Source organism: Oryzias melastigma, linkage group LG9 (assembly GCF_002922805.2).
Source record: "Oryzias melastigma strain HK-1 linkage group LG9, ASM292280v2, whole genome shotgun sequence".
Lineage (NCBI taxonomy): Eukaryota > Metazoa > Chordata > Actinopteri > Beloniformes > Adrianichthyidae > Oryzias > Oryzias melastigma.
This window is the reverse complement of record NC_050520.1, coordinates 32718080-32728257: the sequence shown is the minus strand read 5'-3', so window position 1 is coordinate 32728257 and position 10178 is coordinate 32718080. Positions and strand designations below refer to the sequence as shown.

The window sequence follows — 10178 nt, the reverse complement described above, 5'->3', positions numbered from 1 at the left end:
CCCTGCACAGCAGTTTGTCAGAGATTTTTTGCTGTAAAATTTAAGGAAATAACCATCACGGAACAAACCCAAAAAAAAAAAAAAAAAACTAATTGGCATTTTGGAGAAATTTGTATTTGCATTTTTTATATGAGTTTATTTTTCCATGTTTAGATATGTATAAGATGATAAGTATACAGTACTCTTGGCTGTGTCTGTATCTCAGCTGCAGCAAGTTGATGATGAAAGAGGATAAGAACCGTTTTCAGTGTCCTGGACAGGATGATTTACTGTCTCTTTGTTCTAAAGCAGAGTGGTTTACAATTATTAAAAGTTTCATTGAAGTTTTAATGATCTTAACATTGACAAATGCAGATTTTTGTGCTATAGATGAACGTAAACTGAGTTTAGGATTGACCCAGTACCACTGCCCAACAGCACTGTTTATTATTTATTCCTTTCTGATGGTTGGTTTTAAACAGGGTTTACTTTTATTTCACACACAATTCAATCCAGCAAACTACATAAAAACAATTCAAGGTTCTTGAATTATGATATTTTTCTGAATTTTCACTTCTGGTATTCAAATTCTAATTTATTATAAAACACATTGTTTTGGGGCCGTTTCAGAGCCCGTTTCAGTCTAACCTGATGCTGCTTCACCCATTTGCACACAACTCTTGACTCAGACTCCATCCTGGGAACCTTAACCTTCAGTAGTGGGACCAGCCCAGGATCCAGTCTGAACTCCAAGACTCGCCTCTTTGTTATAAACACTGGAACTCATGGATCCACTTCAGTAACCATAAGTTCAGAACTTTTTGAACCTGCTCCGATGTTGCATCTCACAGTCAAGAAGGAGTCCAGGGTTCTAACTTTGCTCAGAAGCAAAGTCACTTATCGTGACAGACACACTAGCAGGAAACAGACCAGGATCTGGGTCCTACACCTACAACAAAACCCAAGATTCTCCTGACGGTTCTTTGTTGAAGTATCTCACTGGCGTCGGTACAGGATATCCCAGCTATCCCTCCACTTTAACCTCTGTAGCTGACTGGCTGACAGCTCCGGGGTGCCGTAGGTCAGAGGGCAGAAGGTCCAGTAGCACAGGAAGACGTACAGGAGAACACCTAATATGCAGACATGAAGTACGCGGCGGTGCGTGGGGCTGCTGCAGGAGGAGAAACAATAACAGGTTTGGTACAGATTAAACATACAGAATGAATTTTTACATTCACAAATGAAAAAGAGCAGCAAGATCACTTGTTTGTTTGTATTTCTAGAGAAAACTAAGATCTGGTGAGAACTGAACTGCTTGATTGGGTTTTAGTGGTGCAGGATTCAGACTGCGGTTGGAGGGATTCATATTTCTGAGTGATAACTGTCTTTTAAACTATTGTAAAATCGTGCCCAGTGATCTTGTAATTATGATTATGCTGTCTATAGCCAAAATCTAAAGTTTTGTGTCGTTCTCTTGGACATAGTTTCTGCAGAGCGACAGGAGTTTGTTAGAAATCTGCCTCTGCACCTGAGCAGGTGAGTGTGCACATGCTCCATCAGGGCGGGGCACAGCAGGTGGAGGTAGCACAGGGCGGGCAGGTAGTGATATAGGAAGAGAGTTTTGTCCATCAGCAGGAAGGGCACAAAGTTCACCAGCCAGCTCCCGACACACACACAGCCAAGACGCACAAACTGCTCCCACGCGCCTGAAAACACACATCGCAATGATGTCATCACTTCAGAGGAGATATACCTGGACATAGACTCGCTGCTACATACCATCAGAAATGTCTTTGAAACCCCGCCTCCTCCTCAGCAGGTAGATCACAGCCAGTAGCTGATAGGCCAGCAGGCTCAGGTGGGCCACGCCCCAGGACACCAGGTTACCAATGAGATGTATTTGAGCCTAACGAGGGACAAGCATTTACTGAGCTGAACAACAAACTGTTTATTGTGTTAGAGCACGTGTCAAAGTCAAGGCCCGGGGGCCGGATCCGGCCCTCTGGGTAATCATATCCGGCCCTCAAGATAATTTCATTTTTATTAATGGCCTGATGTTATCTTACGCTTATTTCTAACTTGTATAATTTTGACAAAATATATTTTTATGGAGAGTAAAATATAAAAGTTACTTAAGGTTTAAGTTGATTTATTCTAGAATAATATTCCTGCTTTTTTATTATTCATAATTATGTTGAAAACTTACGGTTTTAAAGTTTTAAAAATGTAGTTTTAGAGTGTTCAATAAATGTGTATCCTGTTAGGCCCACGACCTAAGGTGTGTTTTGGATTTTGGCCCCCTGTGCGATTGAGTTTGACACCTCTGTGTTAGTGTGTGTTACATTGGTGGAAGTGTGCAGCCAGTATGCAATGTTCGTCTTCATGGTGAGCCACTCCCCAGGGCCGGAGCTGTATTTGTGCTCAGACTCCTCTTGTTTCAGTGTCAGCATCTTCCACTGGAATCGTGTCACAGCAGGAATTTGTCAGTTTGAGCATCGATCCTACAGCGTTATTATGACGCAATCACGCCTACTCAAAACGTACCTGCAGCTCCACAAACTTTGACCAGAAAGAAATTTTCCTGTCAACATCAATGTGAGTGGGGGAGTGAAGCTCCACCTCCCGGTCCTTCTGCTCCTGACCTGAGAAAATGAAGCATCATGGGAGATTATAACTTTAGCAGCTGATCACAGGGATGAGAGTCGTCTGGGTGAGATCACCCTTCTGTTCTGACTAGTGATTCCACAAACGATTATTTTAATATTTGACTAATCAGCGATTATTTTTTCCGATTAGTCAACTAATCGGGTCATGCACAAAGGGATGTAAAACACCCATCCTTAGCTTTTAACTAACTAAAGACTAGATATATAGCATTACCTGCAATGACACTAGTCTGAATGCTGTAAGCTGAATTTGGCCACTAAATATGCTAGTGACAATAGCTGAAGATTCTGAAATTGCTAGCTAAAAACACTGAAGTTTATAGCTGAAATCGCTGAAACTGACAGCCGGCTGACATATTAGCTAAATTAAAAACTAACCTAAAAAACTGAAAAGAGCCTAAGTTAGCCAAAATAGCTAACATTTAGCTGAAATATTGGCTAAACTCCAAAAGAGCATAAAAAACAAAAAGAGCTTAAGTTAGCCGAAAGAGCTAGCATGTAGCTGAAATATTAGCTAAATTCCAAAACAGCCTAAAAAACTTAAAAGAAGTCAAAGTTAGTAAAAACAACTAGCATGTAGCTGAAATATTAGCTAAACTCTAAAATAGCCTAAAAACAATAAAGCTGAAATTAGCCAACATAGCTAGTATGCAGATGAAATATTAGCTAAATTCCAAAATAGCCTAAAAAAATAATTAAAAAAAGTCTAAGTTAGCCAAAACAACTAGCATGTAGCTGAAATATTGGCCAAAATAGTCTAAAAAGCCAACATAATACCATCACAACTTGCAACTTTACAACACTCTGACTCTGACCCCTAGTTCTGACATGACAGAGCAAAAGACAGGAGGAAGGAGGCGATCAGTCGTACTGGTTCCATATCGATGTTCCTCCACCGTCCATCCCAAACCGCTGCTGTGAGTTTTAAACGTTTTCTCTGCCACCACCTCCAGCTGACGGAAGCCCCATTCTGGAAGAGACATGCCACTCATCTGCACACATACACACACATTAGTGTGGAAACATGAGGATGGGGTCTGACGTGCAACAAGTCTCTGTGAGCACCTTCAGGACAGCAGATGTGTTGACATGGACCAATCGTACTTCAGACAGGATCGTCTTCCACACTTCTGACTTCGCCTCCCTGTTTGAGATATCCTAACCTCACAGAAACAAAATGGAAGCTTGCAAACATTGATTTATTGTTTTAGATAAAAAAAGGTGTCCAAAACTGCCTGATCCTGTAAAATATATACATAAATAACCACATTTTGATAAAACTTGAGTACTGTTTCCCCTTTTATATGTGCAGACCTGCCAAATCAGAAAATCTTTTCGAATTAAAGCTGCTTAACTAAATTAAATAAAATTAAAAAGCAACGATTACTGTCATTTAAAGACATTAAAAATAGGATAAAGGGATAAACTGTCACTATCATGGTATGTCTGGAAAAAAAAGGGATTTCTGCAGCTTTAAAGATCCACTGATGAAATATCATGTTTTTGCTGTTTTTAACATGTTCTTGTTGCATTTTTCTGATGATGGAGGAAATTTATAAAGAGCTTAAAATTGCATTTATGAATATGTCTTAATTCAATTAGTTAGGATTGAGGAGCAAATGAAAAAATGCAGTTTGGAAAAAGTTTGTATCTGTGTCGTAGAAAATACGCTGGGCGGGCCACAAGCTACCGGCTCAGCTCCATTCTGATACATCCACTTGCGGAAAAATAGATCCATGAACGTCTTTGTTTTTCTTTTCTGAGCTGGAATCTGGCTCTAAACTGTATCCCCCTTTTAGTTTAGAAACCAGCTGAACTCACCACCCTCCACAGGTTCTGAGCTGGCATGGAGATGTTGAAGTCGATGTAGCCGGACACCTCCTGAGCATGAGGGCTCATGGGAGCTGCTACGTCATGACTGAAACAAGCAGCAGGACAAAGGGTTAGCTCATTCTGCCTCTGAATGAAGCAAAGAAATCATAAATACAAGTGCACAAGGAACATTGACTGAAATATCGTTTTATTATGTCCAGGTTACATAAAGCGATAAAAAGTAAAGACACATTCAAACCCATGACAAGAACTTACCTGTTGAGTAAGCGGGAGCTCATTCCATGAACTAGCTGGATGACATCACCGTGATGTACAGGTTTAGGAGGTGTGTCCACCACCAACTCTTGTCTACAAAAAACAAGAGACAACAGTTAGGCAGAGGCGGCTTCCCAGCAGGACACAGATCAGGTGATAGGCCGACCTGTTGGGATCTTTGATGATCCACCAGTTGTTGACATCCTTAAAGGGATAACAGGTGACCTGTTGCTGATGAGAACTGCCCCTCCCATTTCCATACCTGAACGCAACAACAACAAAAGACTTTAGGGCCCACCAAGTCTAAACCTCAAAGTTTGAATTGGTTTCAAACTCAGAGAGCGCTGACAGCACCTGACTGGATAGTTAGCTTTGTGTGAGTGGAGCCAACATGGGACTGGCTGGGAGGCGGAGCTTCTCAAAGTCACCTGACTGCCATAAGCTACTTCCAAAGGCTGGCCCTTAGTGATTCTAGAGAGACCACCCTGACACACACAACACATGAACAGATTAATGAGGAAATCAGTCACTTCAGCCCAGCTTAATCTCACATTTATACATAATAAAAAAAATTATAAACACAATTTAAAGTGCATGTGAAAAGAAGGAAAAAAAAATAAATGTTTAGACTGTGATGTATAAATCTGCAATGCATTTTTAAGATTATCGCTTTCTTTAATTATATCAAGTTTTAAAACATCTTTCAAACATCAGATTTGAAGATTTCATACTTAGTATTAAAAATAGTGGCAATTTTTGTTGCTGTTGAAATGACCCTAAGCACATTTAAGTCTGTCTAACTTGGAAGGTGAGTGCAGTTAAGTCAGTGTAGAGTTCTAACCTGCAACAACCTCACCAGAGGTTGTTTATTCCTGTGTTGAAGATGTTCTAGACTTTATTCTAAAGCTGTGCTTATACTGAACGGGATTTGTGCGTTGAAGGCATCCAATTCCAAAACAGCTGTGAGTATTGGACACTGCAAATTTTCCAGAATTCAACCTTTTTTTAAGGTTGATACAATACTGATATTTTTTAAAGTCTGAGCGGTATGGAGAGAAATAAGTATCACCCCAAATTTTGCGTGATACTTATTCTTGATTTGTGGTTAACTTTGGATTTGTGCGTCTGTAAGTCTTGATTTGTGACTCATAATACATTTTGTGCATAAGTACAATAATTACAAAATTCAAAAAAATGCAAAATACAATTTACACATGCACAAAGTAAAATTACAACAGCTTGAAACTAAATTACACATGCAAATCTTTAAAAAATACGCACAAATCTCTTGCTACGCACACAAAAAACCTCAGTTAAGCACGAATGTGGGATGAGACTCTTTTCACGTCTCCAAATTCGTCCATAGGTGATGCGTTTAAATGTTACTAGAATGCTGGGTCGTCTTTTAGTTTTCTTTTCAGACATTTTGAATTTAGATTGTAAATATCATCTGGTGAAATCTGACATTTTCTCACTTTCTTAAATGGACATGCCCGATAATTAAAATAAAAATGTCTAAATATCCCAGAATTGATCTCTTCCTCTCTGAAGCCCCTCCCCTGACAGCGTCTCCAACATGGGGCTCTGTCCCAAGCCCTGGTCACCAGCAACTGGGATGAGAGGTGCACGCACAAATCCTAATTACAGTACTGATATCAGTATTATTATTATGAACACACTTTTGGATAGTTGTGCATTAAAACAGAGGAGAAAGAGGTAAATTTGACACATCAATCGAATTTGATCTAAATATAGCACAAGAACCCCGTCCATACGAGGGCCAACCATAAACCTTCTAGATTATGATATGATCATGCCTTTTAGACAATTTGGTGAATAGTTGTCTCTATAGATGGAGATTTTTGTAACCAACAAACCCAGAAGTCAGATGTTTTTTAGGTGTGTATGAGCAGGTTGCTGGTTCTCTGCTTCATCAGAGCGAGGAAAAGCCTGTGGCAGTTGCTGAAGCTTATATACCTGGATGTTGACACCTGAAAGGGCTTTTTTCTGTGCAACACATGGATAAAAAAGTCTACAAAGAGGAGTTTCTGTGTGGTTACCTTCAGACTGGCCTGAAAGGCGGAGCTCATCAGCTGGTCATGTGGTCCACTGTGATTCAGGACACTCAGGTGAACGTAGAACCAGAAGATGTAGAACAGAGCAGGAACAACCAGGAGACACATGACTCTGCAAAAACACTGCACGCACACACTCAGCTACACAAAACACACACATTCAGACCACACACTAGTGATGATGCAGGTCCCTGAACGCACCACCAGAGACAGTTAAACGACACATGTCTACGGGCTAAAACCAAAATCACCAATAACCAGGTTTTTTTGTGTAACTTACATGACTGACGGCTCGATCTCCAATCAGACTCCAGGTGTCCACAGAAGCCACACCCAGCAGCAGCAGATATGAGAAAAGCCCCATGTACTTCACCCTGGGGACACACGTCACACAGCTAACCGCTTCTGCTACACAACAATCACACACGGCAGACCTCAGGTCAGAGCTCACCCGACAGCCGCAGAACAGGAGACGCCACAGAGGAGCAGCCAGCTGTATCTGGACCAGGAGCTGCAGAGACGGAAAAACAGGAGAAGTTGCAGTGAAGAAAGTCAGTGCAGCAGAGCTGGAGTTCATCTTGAAGTTCACAGATACCAGAGAGGCTCAGACAAATGTTGGAAATATTTATGAAGACACCTTTTAATAAAGTCGCAGATCTCTGGCAGTGATTAACTCAAAGAGTCTCACCTGCTGGTGGAGTTCTGGAAACGAAGGTATGAAAAGAGAGCCAGCAGCACAAAGAAGATGAGGACCGACTCCAGCAACAGGAAGCGCGACTGGACGATCAAAGAGTTTTCTGAAGCCAAACACAGAAGAAACAAAAAAAGCATCAAGTATTGCATGTCCTCCAGAACCACAGCCTCACTGGTTCTGCTGCTTCGTACAGCAAACACTCTGAATTAAAACAGAACGTTCCAAACTCCAGCTTTATTAATGTTGGTGTGTCGGAGTCTCACCCAAAAGAAGCAGCAGTGCAGCTCCGAGAGCCGAAACATGAGAGAACTTGAGCTCCAGAGCCAGCAGGTAACCCAGAGGAACACAGAGCGCCCCGCACAGAGCTGGCAGGAGCCGCAAACTCCACACATTCATGCCCACGGGATACTCTGAACAAAAAAACACACACACACAGTCAGAAATTCATTTAAAAACTTGAATTTCAAACTATTTTTAACCATCAAAGCTCTCGGATCTCTCTGGGGTTCATGTTTGACTTCTGTGTTCTATTTTAAAGGGTAACCAAACCCTAAATCAGCTTTTTCTGGCTGTTAAAAATATGGCTTTAAAAATGCTGTCTGTTGGTTGTTGCCAAATTTTTGACAAATTAAGATAAAATTGTTTCATTCTTGAAAATATGGTCAAAACCCGTCTGTGAGCTGCCCCCTACAGGTTGAATCGAGGTATTACAGTTGAATTTGGGGATTGGTCAAACCATTTAAGTTTCAGATTTCTCACATCATGATCTGCAGCTCCAGTAATGATAACAGTCCTGCCCCCAAGCCCCAGCCTGCTGACTGGATTTTCACATTTTTGCTGTGGGTAGAATCAGCCTCCAACTTCCCTGTTTGGTGACCCTTTAAACTGAATTAAAGAAGATGGCGGCTGATACCTGCTCCGATTCGGTTCCACACAAAGTTGCCGTCAAATCCTCCCAGGTATGCTGTAAAATCAGAACACAGCAGCTAAAGGAACGTCCCAGCTGGAGCGTCACAAAAGATGTCGCTCGACTGACCTCCGAGAGCCAGAATCATGTGTCCGAGGGGGGGCCCGCTGTCATCGATGAAGAAGATCCTTTTCACGTAAAGAGACACGAACTGCCCATAATACACTTCATCAAACCTGCACGGAGAGAAACACTCAGAACCTGGTAGAGACTAATACAGCACGTATGAAAAAACACACTCACACCACCGCGTTGGGGTAGCTCAGCCAGCTGAGTCGAGTCAGGAAGGCCAGCGAGGTGATCAGAACCAGAACCAGGTCCACCTGAACGGTCACCACCAGGGGGAGCTGCAGCATTTCTGGTGGGACCGAAACCACAACAGATCAAATAAAGATGATGGAATCCAACCAAAACCTCTCTCTAACACAGATCTATGTTGAACAATATTTTTACTTTATTTATTAAGAGTCTTTTTTAGTTTTCATTCACATAGACTTTGCTCTAACTGATGCTGAAATGATGGGATTTATTTTCTAGGTCTGATACCAGTAAACAGCAGACATGTTTTCATCTCAGATGTCTGCAGGCTGTATACACATGTGGATGTAAGGCATTACTGAGGAATTTCGTAATTCATATATTATAACAGACTAACTACCAAAAATTTATTGGAACATTGTAATAAAACATTAAAGAAAAAAATGCCAAAAACTGTTTTTTTAATCTGTTTGTGGTTACTTAACTTTTTTAAATAAATTTTGACCTAAATTACTGACTATTATTACCAATAAAAAGCAGTTAAAACCTACCATCTTTCTCGGCTTTATAGATTAACATAACTTTATTTGTTTATTTTTTTTTAACTTGTTTATTTATCTTACTTTTATCTTTATTCATTTTTTACTTTTTTATTTAATATTTAATCCCCACCACCACCACCACCCGGTATTTATATTAAAAATTAAAAAGTTTATGGTTCTATGTTCCTTACTGTAGTGTCATTTCTAAGTTTTAAATAAAGGTTTATTTAAAAAAAAAAGTCATCCTGAGGACTGTTATTTGGAAATAACTTGGACATTACTGCAGGAGTAACACTGATCACTGTGCGCGTGACACCTGCGCACGCTCACAGTTTGTACAGAAAACCATTTACGGAGTAAAGTATAAAGTAAACAGTTCACTTGTGTCGGTCTGCATGCTACGACTCACCTGCTGCTGTTTTCTCGATTCGCTTTACCTTAGCGGGAGGCTACCGCCACGTACTGTACCGGAGTGTGCAACTTCAGGGTTTCAGACCCCGCTGGACGATTATCATTCATATCTAATGTTATTATTATGTCCTCAATGTGCAGCTCGGTTCCAAAATCTCCCACTTTTTCCCTTTTGTTTCTTCTTTAGCTGTTTTTTTCCGGCAGCATGAATTCCAATGTTTTTGTAACAGCGCCCTCTTCTGGAGGTCCGTGAGTACTACTGTTTTCTGCCTCAAAAGTGGAAGATACAACTGTGTTATGTTGTTGCTTTCTCTAGAATCACATTTCTTTCCTCATTTGAAGTTACACAATAAACGAGTGTTTATCTGTTTGTCTGTAACATTTGACGCCTGGTCTGAATCTCTGAGCAACTTTAGTAATTTTTTTATTTAAATCTTTGTTTTTTGTGGATTTGTAAAACGTAAGAACAAGATTATGTTCCAGGTTCTGAAATTGAAA

At 40.6% G+C, this 10178-nt stretch overlaps 1 protein-coding gene across 1 annotated transcript; it reads right to left on the bottom strand.

The window, feature by feature from the left end:
- Positions 1 to 276: 276 nt before the first annotated feature.
- Positions 277 to 9914, bottom strand: pomt1 (protein-O-mannosyltransferase 1). Its single transcript, XM_024276131.2, has 20 exons — positions 9679 to 9914; positions 8713 to 8827; positions 8539 to 8645; positions 8416 to 8466; positions 7766 to 7912; positions 7497 to 7605; positions 7260 to 7319; positions 7089 to 7182; positions 6794 to 6949; positions 5088 to 5218; positions 4900 to 4995; positions 4734 to 4826; positions 4467 to 4563; positions 3711 to 3803; positions 3517 to 3637; positions 2524 to 2621; positions 2322 to 2435; positions 1759 to 1885; positions 1508 to 1685; positions 277 to 1150 (listed from the first exon to the last, which is right to left on the bottom strand). The coding sequence occupies exons 2-20, from the start codon at positions 8823 to 8825 to the stop codon at positions 976 to 978; spliced, it is 2160 nt and encodes a 719-aa protein (XP_024131899.1). The 5' UTR covers positions 8826 to 8827; positions 9679 to 9914; the 3' UTR covers positions 277 to 975.
- Positions 9915 to 10178: the final 264 nt, after the last annotated feature.